We start from the raw sequence: 14,037 nt of genomic DNA on the forward strand, positions 1-14,037 counted from the left end.
TTTTTAAACAAATACTAATTCATATTTTTGGCATTCAAGATTGTTTCATTCACTTATGGAAATGTTTTTCTCTTTGGAATTTTTGTTACAAGCTCTTTCAGAAGTTTAATTATAATTGTTTAAATATGTTTCTCTCTGCCCTGCCCCCCCCCAGGTTTATTTATGAAACAGAGCATCACAATGGCATAGCAGAATTACTGGAAATATTGGGAAGGTAAGTCATTATACTGGTAAATGCATGAGAGATTTTTGTTTTGTGTTTCTATAACATTGGACTTTCGGATGGAATTTATAATTCAGTAGCACCTCAAGTTCATCCAGTCCAATCCTTTGCCACAGTTAGGAGTCCTTCAAAATTTGTCTAAAAGATAATATACAGAATTTTATTTAAGATGAAGGGTTAAATTTACTCTTTTCATATATCTGGACAGAATGTCTCAGATTGGAAACAATGGAGGTAGAATACTACATGCATTTCCAGATTCAGTAGATGTGTTGTTTTTCCCGAGCTGATTTTTTCCCTTTTTTTCTATCTTTGTTCCAAGAGAGGACTGTCTAGATAGAAGAGAAGAGGGAAGGATCTATTCAGAAATGAAAGTGGCATAATAAGGGATTTTTTGAAATTAAATTGTTTCTATATGCATGACCTTGTCATGTGTTTCAATGTAGTTATCTTGGAAGTCCAATATTAAGCCTCAACTGTAATAATTTAAAAAAACAATTAAACATAAATGTTTGTTTAAAAAAAGCTTCATGATTTTTATTTAACCATTATCTGTCCTTTAGGATATTAGGGATAAATATTAATACTCCAATTTTCCTTTGATTTCATTAATGTGTGAACCACTTCATAAATGTACTGAATGTAAATTATAACATTATGAATTTTCATTATCTTTGTTAATGAAAATTTTCACTATTTAGAGAAATCTGGGGGAAATTTTCTTGGTAATTTTTAAACATGTGTTTTAAAAAGAGAGAGAGAAAGAAGCATTGTAGTATAGTGACCAGAGAACTGTCCTTGGATTAAGGAAAAACTGGGTTCAGGCTCTGCCCCCTCTTCCTCACTGGCTGCCTGGGCAAATCACTTATTCTGGGGAGAATCTGCTGCAAATTGATACCCAGAAGAATGTAAGCTTCTTGAGAATAGGGATTGTTTCATTCTTTGTGTCCTCAGTGCCTAGCATTTAATAGCTACTTAAGAAGTAGTGTTGATTGAATTGAATCCTGACTCCATCGTTTGCAATGAACTATACACTAGCCGTTTAACTTTTCTTTGCCTGAGGTTTCGTTATCTGTACAATAGAGATAATAGTATTTTCCCCATTCACCTCATATGACTACTGTGAGGAAAACATTTTGTAAACCATAAAGTGCCACAAAAATATGAGTTCTTTTTATCACCATCACTGTTATTTCACCCAAAGGTACCAAACTCACAGCCTGGGGTCTGCAAAACTCTTAAGTGTGGTCTGAACCAAATGAAAATTTAATTAGGAAATGTTTAAATAAAAATCAGATCAAGTGAATTTGTGCTTTTCTAAATCACTATGCAGCCACAAGGATGTGTTTCTAATTGAGTTTCACACCACTGATCTAAACCATCTTTTATACACCAAATCAGCAAGTTCTCATGATTCCCCCCTCCTTTATCCCTAAAGATGGCCAGGTGGAGCAGTGGACATGGAGTCAGTAAGATCTGACCTAGGTTCAGATCCTGCCTCAGACATTTTACCGGCAGGTGACTCTGGACAAGCCACTTCTCTCAGCTTTCATTGCTCATCTGTAAAGAAGAGACAATGATACTAGCACCTATTTGACAGGATTTGTGAGGTTCAGATGAGAAGATCTATGTAAAGCACTTTGTAAATCTAAAATCAGGACAAAGGTATTTAGCTATTGATAAGATGATGGTTGGACTTTCAAACAATGGATTGCAGGGGAAAAGCATTTTACATTCTTCTAAGATAGATGAGATAAGATAGATATTTTATCAGTCAAATTTATATTCTGAAAACCAAATATAAGTCTATTGTGAATATTTGCCATTTGAAACACCAACTTCATACGTCCAGTTTGCTGAATACAATGAAGAGAATCAGACTATGAAGATATTAGATGCCTTCATGTCTTCCTTCTATTGGATTCACATTTCTAGCTCCTGTAATGCTGGAACAATGGGCCTGAAAATTTGAAAGGAAACAATTTGAAAGCCTAAAGTTTAACATATCCCTGATGAAAATGCAAATTTTCTTTCAACAGTTGAAAAGATGTATAATTGGACAAATCAGGGTGTTGCGGGTTCTTATGCAACAGCTGAAAGCCCCCTTATAAGATATCAAGCCTTGTATGGTAACATAACAAGTTGAATTTTTCCCCTTAGAAGGACATTCCAACTGAGCATGGTTTTTTTTTTTTATTTTGTAGCTGTAATTTCTATGAAACAACCAAGGTTCCAATGCCTATGTTCCCTAAGACTTTTCTAAAATTAAAATTTCCTGTGTTTTTCCTTTCCTTTTTGAAAGAGACCTTACTTGCTACAGGATTTCCATGTGAAAGTATGTCTGAAGAAAACAAATGACATAATTACAGATCTGAAATTTGTGAATATATCAAAATTTTGAACCAAATCTTTTTTTTTCCAGCATAATTAATGGATTTGCCTTACCATTAAAAGAAGAGCACAAGATTTTCTTATTGAAGGTGTTATTACCTTTGCACAAAGTGAAATCACTGAGTGTCTACCATCCTCAGGTACAGTGGAGTCATTAGCTATTTTGTGAAGATGAGTCCAGTTGTTACCAAGTATGTTTCATTTACACAGTATGCTAAACTCAAGACCTTGAATCTTTTATGGAGAATATTACTTTATGGAATTAAATTTGATGATTTAGGTAACATAAGTATTACCTCTTAAACCATTGTTTAAAGGATTAGGAATAAAAGTACTTTGCTTCACGTGTGAAAGGCCAAAAATAGAAGTACTAAGATTAGAGAGTCTTTGAAATATGGAGTTGAAGTATAGTTATATTTAGTCGTTTTAAGCAATACAATTCACAAAATTAGAAGAATCAAAGTTGGAAGGTAGCTGAAAGTTTCATCTAGTCATCCAGCCTCCTACTTAAGAAGGGGATATTTGCTACAGCATCCCTGGGCACTGATTTTCCAGCTTCTGCTTGAATACTCCTAAGCAAGGCAACCCCTTCCATTTACTTAAGTTGAACCAAGTTCTACCCCCGTGAAACTTATATTCATTTGTAATTCTATTCTCTGAAGCTAAAGAAAGTAAACATCAGCCCTGTTTCACATGATTTTCTTTCAGATATTTTAAGACAAATCCCATTACTCCCTCACCCCCTTATACACACATTCACACACCCAATTCTTTTCCAGGCTAAAAATACTCAAGTCCTTCAACTGTACTTCATCTACCATTGTTGTACTCACCATCCTGGTGCCCTCCTTGTTCATGGGCTGTATCTTCTTTATACCCTTCTTGTTAAATTATGACAAAAACGAAAACCCTGCTCTCAGCGCTATCTGACCAGCTTGTGGCTTGTAGAGCTCTAGCTCGCAGATTTGCGTCACACAGTTTTGATCAACATGCACGCCATCCACATGTTCATCTGAGTCAATGAGAAGAATGTTGAACAAGACTATGCCTTATTTATCTTGGGATTTTTCCTAATGCCAGTCGCAGCCCCTCATACATATTCTTAGCTTGGGCATGGTTGGCTATATTGAATTGAAGTTGGCAGATCCGAGGACCTTGAAGACTTTTAGCTCTGCATGTTAATACTGATCCATCAGTCAACCTGAAAGAATTTATTTACAAGCTGTGTTTTACCAAAACTTTCTGTTTCACTTTTTTGTGCGGACAACATGTCCACACTTAAAAATAGGTTTGAATTTTAATTATTTTAAACTTTGATTGAATTTATTGAATCCTAGTAAATGTTATGTTTCAATTTAACCAGGTGTTTTGTGGTTATTGCTATGTTTTAGTTGGTTTATAAGTAATAGGATGTAAGAGTTTGGGGGGAAAGGTAATTTGCTCTCTTTTGGGAATGTTGCATTTGAGATACCTCCTGGAGTTCAGCAGAGAGATTCAAGCTGCACAGAACCCATCCAGGGTCATCTGCACCCATAGGAGCCAATGGGATTTCCAGGCGAAATAGTATGGGGGGGACAAGACGGAGCTTGAAGGGGAAAATGTAAAACATTAAACATTCGTTTACATCTAGATCCAGACCTGCTTCTCTGAATCATGATGTATGGTAGATCAGCAGGTAGAAAACAGAATTTGGGAGGGCTTGAAGAACCTACCCTTCAGCAACTGTTACAGTGCTTCCTGATAACTCCTGAAAGTTAGCATCTATTTTTCCTAATCCAAATTTGGAACATTAGGTGCATGTAACTTATTGCAGGAAGTTAATTCAGATTTAATTTGTTTGCTTTGGCTTCTTGGGAAATGATATTTATTAGGACTATTATAGAAAAATTCTTCAGTCTCCATGAAAGCCCCACTTCACTGCTTCATTGTTGAACAAAGGTGACCTTGAGTTCTTGGAGCCTTTTCCAACAGAGTGGAAACTTGGACAGGTCCTAACAAGTTGGAAAGGCTCTGAGTATAGGCTCTGTGATGTCTGTTGTCTGAGAAACAGTATAATTAAACTCAGACTCCTTGCCAGGTTGGGCACTAAAGTGGTGAATTTTTTGGCTACAACAACTCATGGACACTATTAAAACATAGAGGGCTTTCAGTCCGCGTAGAGTCCTTTCTGTCCTTTAGGACCCACACTGATGAAACCTTGGGCTACTGATCATTGAAATATTATAGAGAAGATCAACCAGAGATATACCAGATTAACGACTTTGGTAGTAGGTGGTAACATTCGTGAAAGCATTGGGATGAAGGATTTTCAAACAAAAATTAAATTTTTATGTTTGTCAGCCACTTAAATAGTTATTAGTTTTGGTTTGGTTATCCCAGTAGATGTTCAATTCAAAAAATATTATGTGCCTACTGTAAACTAAGAGCCATGTGATAAAACAATACAAATTCTTATCCTCAAGGAGCTTGCAAATTAATGAAGGGATAAGAAACATTCATGAATATATTACAAGTTAGGAAATGATCAAATGCTTAGGAAAGGTCAAACAGGAATTCAGTGAGAGAGGGAATCACATCTAACTGAGAGAACTAGGATTCATTCTGGGAGGTAGCGCATGAGCTGGACTTTGAAGGGAAGAGGCAAGCTATCAATAAGCGGAACTACAGAGATCAGTGTGGACAAATTATGCCAAAGCACAGGCAAGGGAGGAAAAGGTGGAATTGTTAACAGTGAAGAATAAGCTTTGACTGGAGGGTAGAGTACGTAGAGTACAGAGGAGTAATTGGAAGTAAGGGTTGAAAAGGAGGCCGGAACCAGATTGTAGAAGGCCTTGAATTCCAGGATAAAGAATTTAAACTTTATTTAAGAGGCAGTCAGGAGCCACTGGTGGTTTTTGAGCAGAGAAATATTGTGATCAGTAGCATATTAGGAATGTTATTCAGGCATTGGTGGAAAGAAGAGATTAAAGAAGGCAAGCTACTGGACTTAGCTCCAGGTCAGAGGTCAGAGGTTATCCAAATGAGAGGTGATAAAGGCCTGAGCTACAGTATGGAAAGGAACTTGATTAGAAACAGATTGAGATGCTAGAATGGACAGAAAGCTTAGACTATTACAGGTGGAAGATACCCTAGAAATCATCTAGTCCATGGGTTCACCACCTTTTTTGTGCTATGTACCTCTGACCATTCGGCAAAGTCCATCAGTCTCTTACAGAATCATGTTGGATTATAAAGGAAACCAGTTATACCGAAATACAGTTTTCAGAATTTTAAAAACCAATCCCTGGATCCTAGGTTAAAAACCCTCACTCTAGTCCAATCTCCTCATTTTACAGATGAGGCAACCCCTTGGTGAACTGCCTTCCTAATGGTCACAAGGCTAGTGTATAGTAGAGTCAGGATTCAAACTCAGGTCTACTAACACTCGTTCTACTGTTCTTTCTATTACTTTACTCTGACTAGACCACTATCTTAGTAATGGGTTGGTGAGAGAGAGGAAAAAAATCAGAGGTTTTGAGAGTATGATGATACCAGCAACAGAAATAAAGAAGTTGGGCCAGGAGGCCTTGGAGTGATGAAAAATGTGGGTTTTAGAAAAGGATAGATAAGAGGGTCAGTTTTTGACATGTTAAGTTTGAGATGCAGTAGAAATATCTAGCAGACTTTTAGAAATATGGAACTGGAATTCCCATGGAGAAGTTGGATTTGGAGATAAAGATTTATGTCTTTTGGATCTCACTTTAATTTGAGAGAATCAAGGACCTTTAAGCCTGGCTTTTGTCACTGCCTATTAACTAGGGTAAAACAATATTCTGCATTTTGCCTTATTTATTGTGAACATGCATATGAGACTCATTTCAGTTTTCCTCAATATCAGCAAATAGTATGGAATAGAATTAGAAGTTTCACCATAATATCCTTATGTCACACAAGGAGAAAACTGAATCACAGAGGCTCCATGTCGGTAGAAGACCTAGGACTAGAGCCTAGGGGCTCCTTTTGTCTAGTATTTATCCCTTGGCCATGTTATAGCCTCTACTGTTTGTTGTTTTGTTTTGTTTTTTTTTTTTAACATTTTGAGGATCTGTTTAAGGAATCAGATGAAATGCATGTGAAAGCTTTTCACATAGAATGAACTCATATTCCAGATTGCTAGTATTGACTCCTTTTGTGTTTTACAATGACTTTTTTTTTTAACCTGGAATTAGTAAATGACCACAGGGGAGAAGAAAGAGGGAGGGAAACATTTATTACCACTATGAGGACCTGGGATTTTTTGATCTGTTTTTTTAATCAGCATTCTAGATTTTCCCCTTGCCCTTCTCACAGTTGCCAGTATGACAGTACACTTTCAGCTGTTCTGTTGACATTCATATTTGGTCAGTCTAGTTTAAGTTTTACTTCGGTTTAATTTTTTCCTGTCTCTCAGCCTGGAAGATCACTGGCTATTTTTCCCTGACCATTTTAGCCATGTTATACTGACAACAAATTGAATTTAATCTTCATGTTGTTGATCATAAATACACTTTTCTACTAATGTTTTAAAATGAAAACACAATCCATTTTGTCAGGAAAGTACTGAAATGTCAAGTTTCAGGAAGCAAAACCCCAGTCTTCTCTCCATCCAAAAAAGTTATGATTACAGTAACCTAGAAGAATGGAGCATTACAAAATTATTTTTGTACTTATCACCAATACTAGGTCATCACCTCCCTAAGGATAGAGATGGCATTTTTATTCCTCTTTGTGTTTTCTCCACAGAGATTTGTACTCTCAGTAAGTATTTGTTGAATGAATAATACTAGGAAATAATTAGGAACAGCTACTTTGAAGTATATATTTGCAATTTAGGCTTCCGGTGGGTTTATTTGGAAACAACTTTCTAAATAATAGAAGTTGGAAAATCATACCAGGAAATATTGTAGGTAATATTGTCATCAAAGAGCGAAATATTAATATATCTTTTCTCTCTTGTTTAGCTGGCATACTGTGTAGTTCAATTTTTAGAAAAGGACAGCACACTTACTGAACCAGTAAGTATATTATTTTATTTTGGTCAAATTCATAATTGTACTGTGAAAAATGTATATATTTTGCTAAACATAAACATAATACAGTGTGGTTTTGTTGACAAAATGTAGAAGTATGATCATAGAGATAAATAAGCTTTGTCCATTCCTTTATTTCTCTCTAGGCTATAAAATTAAGCCAGTTATGGATCCAACCATATATTATATAGGTTTTAAAAGACATGCCATTGTCTAAAATAATTTGTTCTATAGCAGTAAGACTTGTTATGATAAAAACTAATTTCTCCTGCTTTAACTCTTACCTACTCCTTTTTTTTCTTTTGAGCTCAAAGTATTTTAACACATTCCTTCATTAAAGCACATACATTTTAATCCCACCATTAAGCACTTGGATGTTTTGCTTTACTTACAACATATCCAACTGACCAGTTAAAGTAAATATGGTGGGGCAGCACCATCCCTGGAGTCAGGAGGACCTGAGTTCAAATCCAGCCTCAGATACTTGACACACTTACTAGCTGTGTGACCTTGGGCAAGTCACTTAACCCCAATTGCCCTGCCTTCCCCCCTCCCAAAAAAATAAAAATAAAGTAAATATGGTATAAAAATTAAGTGTCTGAAATGCTTGTTATAACCAAAAAGACGTTTTGTCCAGGAGGCACTTAACCCTTTTTTGTGTCCTGGACCCCTTTGGCAATTTGGTGAAGTCTGCCTGCCACTTCTTAGAGTAATATACAGTTTTTTAAAAAATTCACAATTAAAGGTTCAGTTAGATGTATTTTTTCCCCTTCCAAGTTAACGAACAATCTCTCACCCCTTTGAAATCTCTTACCCCTTTGAAATCTATCTACAGACCTGGAGAGTAGGGGAAGTAAGAGCCCTTCTTCCGTCTGTTTTGTGATTACTATTTCACAGTCACAGCTGTTAGCAATTGTTAGTTGGATTGCCTGCTTTCTTGTACTTTGTAATTTTAATTTCAAGTTATAGTTTTAAATTTAGAAGTTGAATATTTATATACCAGTGGGAAAGGTATGATTATTTTTAAATGTAGTTGGCAAAATAAAACAAATGGGATTGATATTTTCTTTCCTAATAGCTATACTGCTTCACTGCTGAAGTGCCAGTTTTAACGTAGGAAAAAATGTCAAAAATCCATAACCCTTAAATATTTGTCAGGTCAATTGAGGGGAGTTCAACTACTGATTTGACAACACTGACTTCCCCTCAGGTAACTCGATTTACATCCTGTGCCAGCCATCACACTTCTGATTTTCATGCTTAGATCTGTTCCCCTCAGATTTCTCACGTATAAGAGAAAGCTCTGGGGTCATCATCCATTAGACACCAACAAGCAATAACAAAAAATTCTGCAGAGGTGATGTGCTCAGAAACCAGGTGAAAGGAGAGCACTGTGTGATTTAATCCCTGCTTCCGGCCATCTTAAGGAGTGACATTTACTCTGCATTCTCCACCATAGGATTTCCAGGAACTATCTACCATATTTGTGTCTGAGACTTTGGAAGCCCCAAAGGAATTGTACCAAATCTTATCAGACTTCAATATCAAGCACAGTCGAGGTACTGAATGCCATGGAGAGGATACATTATTTTTATCCTCCTTAACTAAACTGAAGACTTGTTTTGATGGTGGAAATGCAGCTGCATAATTGATATGGAAGCATTTTTAAAAAGCATTTTTTTTACATGTGGCATGACCTGATTCCTATATTTGTAAGGTATTCTCCAGATCAAAGACTCAAAGAGATTTCATTGTCATATTCCTTTTCTGTCCCAGGAAGTAAATGGAAACTGTGAACATTGAAGGGAGTTCTGTTAGTTGTCAAGGCCACAGTACTGGTCATGTCCCCCAAAAGGACATAGGAAGGTTTTTTAATTTACTGGTAATGCTGTTGTTATTGAGAGACAGCATGGTGTAGTGGATGAGTTAGTCTAGTCCCACTTCTGACACACTCTGACCACATGACAGTGGGGGAGCTGGTCACTCCCTTCTCTGCCCTAGGCAGCAGAGAAGCTACCAATCTAGAAGGACGTTCTCACCACCAACTCTCTTGACAGGCAGAATCATAGGTCTGATCCAAAACTATTGTCATAAAGCCAAATCAAAAACTACATTTGCTTATTGGGATGTATTTGTTTAATATAGTCAATTCACTTATTACCATTTAAATATTTCCATTGAAGGTAGGCATGAAATTATATGTCCCAAAATAAAGTGGGACCCAAAACATTGTAGTAAATGCAAAAGACAAACTATCTAATTCTACCTCATGCCCTCTTCTTGAAACTATTAGAACTGTAGTCACCTAGGAAAAGTACAGTATGTTCTGTTATTCTAATCTTACTGGTATATCTGGAAAGCCTTACATTACAAAGTATATACATTCAGTACTTTGCGGTATTTCAAATAGCCAAAGGATCTTTAGCTTCTTTTCAAATTGCTTGGTTTATGATATTAAGAAATAGTCAGTTATGTTACTTAGGCGTTTTGTTAAATAAAGATTGACAAAAGTGCAATAAAATTATACTTATTGGTTATTCTTATATGATAAATATATTATAATTTAATATTTATATTTTAGTAAGTATATAAAGTTATTCTTACTGGTAAGTTAAATTGAGATAATTATTCTCTAAAGTGAGATGTTTATCACTACTACATTTTTTTAATGTTCAGTTTAAAAGATTTAGAGATTTTAAAACATCTACTATCAAGCATTACATTATTACTCAATTCTTTTATAAAATGTTTACGAAGTCTTAAAAGATTTCTGGGCCCATACACAAAATTTTCTTTTTAAAAAAAAGGAAACACTTTTAAGTATTTAACCTCTCTTAAAATATATCCTACAAAAGTGAAATATGCAGTTCTCACCCATTTGTCTTTGAGTAAACTTGGCCAACATACAAGTCTTGAACCAAGTCCCAAAGTATAAAAAATTTCCTCTCCCCCTCTTCCCACTACAATGCCAACTCAAGAGGGAAATTCCAAAGCCAGAGGAACCACAGAATTCAAAACCCCCTGACCTCAGTTCTCTGAAATTCAGGTCTCAGGACCATTAGTAATCTTGTCCAAGCTTGGCTGTCAGAGGGTTCATAGTAAGAGGTTATCTCCAAGGAAATGAGCTTAGAAATCTAGTCCTTATAGAAAAGCTCAGTTTCTTGAATTGCACTCAAAAGTAAGTGGCCATTGTTGATCAGGATTAGCATTCCCTGAGCAGCTCACTTTCTTCAACCAAAAAAAAAAAATTCTGTTGCATTCTGAACTCACAGAAATAGCTGTGTTATCTGATACAGGAATCCAAGTTGTCCAGGTTCTGGCTCTTTCAAATCAATCCTATAATAGCTCTGTAAGCTATCAGCAGAAAACAGGACCTTTTTAAGAGAGACGTGATATCAGAGCCAATTTCTGTTTTATGGCTCACAGACTGATTTTTTATTTTCTGTTTCAAATAATAGAATTCCATTATACAAACGAACAAGGAAAAGTATAGTAGATGTGTAAAGTGAGTTTTAGGGAGAGAGCATGACATCGAAGAAAAGTACTCTAGACTCAGAATCAGAAGACCTGAGACTGTTTACTGACTTCCAACACTCACTAGTCGGTGTGTGTACCTTATCACAGCACTTAACTTGAAGCTTACATTTCCTTATGTAGAATGGAGATGATAATGCTTATAAGACAAAGAGCTACGGAAACTTGAGTTTTTTATGTTATTATCATTGTCATCTGAGTTTTTTCCAAATTGTAAATTTGAGATGTGACATAAGGAGACATCTTATATTGGCTTATATGAAAACCTTCTTTGAAAGAAGACGCTATTATAAATATCCAAAATTTCACAATTGGGACTACCTGTGAACAAGTAGTTGCTTTGTATAAGAAAAGTTCTTGAAGGTACAGAAATTTTTCAAAACTAAGTCCAGACACTCATTATTCTGAATAATGGAATAGAGATTTGGGAATGATAGAAAGGACACAAAGGACATGCCTTCATGTGTCACTAAAAATTCTGTACCTGGTCCAATCCACAAATAAACCAGTGTATTACCTCAGCCATGTTAATCTATTTTTAGTTGTCCTTGTTCCCTTTATTCTTTATTACTCCTGACCACTCATGTTATTTCCTTTTCAAAATTTATTCACGAAACCAATCTTAAGACAATTTAACTAGAAAGGATTGGTTACATAAACTTAAAACCTGGATTTGGACCAGATGTAAAGTAACATTCCCCAATTTTAGGAGACTAGGTGCTATTACACTTTATCATCCCTCTTTCTGCAAGCAAACAAAACCTTGTCTTAATTTGTACAAACCAGGGATTTGTATAATGAATAAGATCATGTAGATCAAGAATTGAAGGACCTAATGTGATCTTTCTAGGTGGTGATGGCACTCCTCAAATACTGGCCAAAGACTCACAGCCCAAAAGAAGTCATGTTCTTAAATGAATTAGAGGAGATTTTAGATGTTATTGAACCATCTGAATTTGTAAAGGTCATGGAACCCCTTTTCAGACAACTAGCCAAATGTGTTTCCAGCCCACATTTCCAGGTATGTATTGTTTAGAAAAATATAATAAATAATTGATTTTATGAGGGTTTTTTTTTTTAATTTTGAAAGCCATACATTTTTAAATGGCGTGCCAAACTTTGCTACAGTGCCAAAGTTGTTCCTTGTAAAATATATATTAACAAATATTCACATTGTTTCTGACTAGCTATGCTATAAAACATTAGCATCCTTTTTGTCATCACCATTTCAAATTTTCCCTTATTTTTTATTAAAGTAGACATAATAGAATATTGCTAACTTCTAAAACTCTAAAACCAGTACCAGTTGTCATCTTCATGTAAAGCCCTACTTCCAAAGCACATAGCATAATAATTTAAACCAAGTGATTGCAGTAGATTGGCTCTATTCTCTAAAATACACTTCCCTTTTCCAGTGAGACTTCTCACATTATCCGTTCTGTCTCTAACATCCTCAGTCCTTCCTTTCTACAGGCTCCTTTCCTTCTGCTTTTAGGCATACACAGGTTTTTCTATCCTCTAAAAAAGTTCCCCATTGACCTTGCCTCCATTCCCAAATTCCGTTCCTTTCATTACCATATTCCTATAACATGTGCCTTTATGTCTTCCCCATCCCTTCTTCAACCCCTGCATTTTGACTTTGACCCCTGCCAGTCCACTAAAAATTTTCTCAAAAATCAATAATGATGAAAGAGTGAGGTGTAGCAGGAAAGAGACCTAGATGTGGCTTCAGGAGACCTACATTCAATCCCTACCTGCTGTTCGCTACCTAGACAAGTCACTATACTTCTCTTAAGGATCAATTTCCTATTTATAAAATGAGGGAATTCTAATAGATGATTTCCAAGACCCATTCCAGGTAGGAAAGGGCCAGGTTGTGATGGGCTTTAAATGCAAAACAAGGGACTTTATATTTGGTCCTGGAGACAATAAGGAACTGCACAAGTTTGAGGAGAGGGAGTGACACGGAGAGACCAGAACCTTTGGCACCTGAGTAGAAGGTGGATTAGAGATGTAAGATAGGGAGACCAGTGAGGACACTATTGTAGTCATCCCAGAGAGTAGTGCTAGAGTCTTAAACTAGGCACTGTGAGTGAAGAGGTAGAAATGACAAGATTTGACAATAGATTAGCTCTATGGGGTGGAGTGAGGAGTTGAGAATGACTCAAGAAAAGGATCCCTGCAGACTTAGAAAAACACTAATTAACATCTATATTAGGTTGTGTTTATATTTATTATGTTTTGATCTGGTGCAGGTCACACTCATCATGTGGATGGGGGGAAGGACAATAAGTTTGACACCTCTAAGAGTACAGTAGTTTGAAATGTCCAAAAGGCAGAGGCAGCCAGGTGGCACAGTGGTTAGAGCACCTGCCCTGGAGTCAGGAGGACCTGAGTTCACTTACTAGCTGTGTGACCCTGGACAAGTCACTTAACCCCGATTGCCTCCAAATAAATAAAGAAAGAAATATCCAAAGGATAGTTGGTAATGTGAGAACTTAAGTTCAGGAGAGATGGTAAGACAGGTAGCACTTAATTCAATGAACACTTTATGCTGCTAACTGTTCTCTTTTAATTCATTTTTTAAAATATTTGTTATTTGCTTACCATGTGCAAGGTACTCTGCTAGGTGCTGTGTGAAATGACAGTCTGATAGGAACTTGAAAAACTAATATGACAGCAAGTGCCCTAAGAGGAATACAAAGAAAAAGCTATAAACCTTCCATGGAAGGAGAACTCAGTTTCTGCTGGGGTTATTAGAGAACATTTTATAGAAGAGGTAACATTTTAGCTTGTCCTACAAAGGTCAGTCTTCCGACAGGTAGAGATAGAGAAGTTGGG

At 36.2% G+C, this 14,037-nt stretch overlaps 1 protein-coding gene across 9 annotated transcripts in view; it reads left to right on the forward strand.

Annotated features, from left to right (window-relative positions):
- Positions 1-14,037, forward strand: part of PPP2R5C (protein phosphatase 2 regulatory subunit B'gamma) — a 225,850-nt gene that overhangs the window by 185,193 nt on the left and 26,620 nt on the right. For all 9 annotated transcript variants that reach the window (XM_036748196.1, XM_036748191.1, XM_036748190.1 and 6 more), the window contains 4 exons: positions 155-214; positions 2,646-2,754; positions 7,594-7,647; positions 12,047-12,217. In XM_036748196.1, the coding sequence (XP_036604091.1) occupies positions 155-214; positions 2,646-2,754; positions 7,594-7,647; positions 12,047-12,217 (394 nt within the window). The remainder of the gene's footprint in view (positions 1-154; positions 215-2,645; positions 2,755-7,593; positions 7,648-12,046; positions 12,218-14,037) is intronic.

The sequence above is a fragment of the Trichosurus vulpecula genome, chromosome 3 (assembly GCF_011100635.1).
Source record: "Trichosurus vulpecula isolate mTriVul1 chromosome 3, mTriVul1.pri, whole genome shotgun sequence".
In the NCBI taxonomy this organism is placed as follows: Eukaryota; Metazoa; Chordata; class Mammalia; order Diprotodontia; family Phalangeridae; genus Trichosurus; species Trichosurus vulpecula.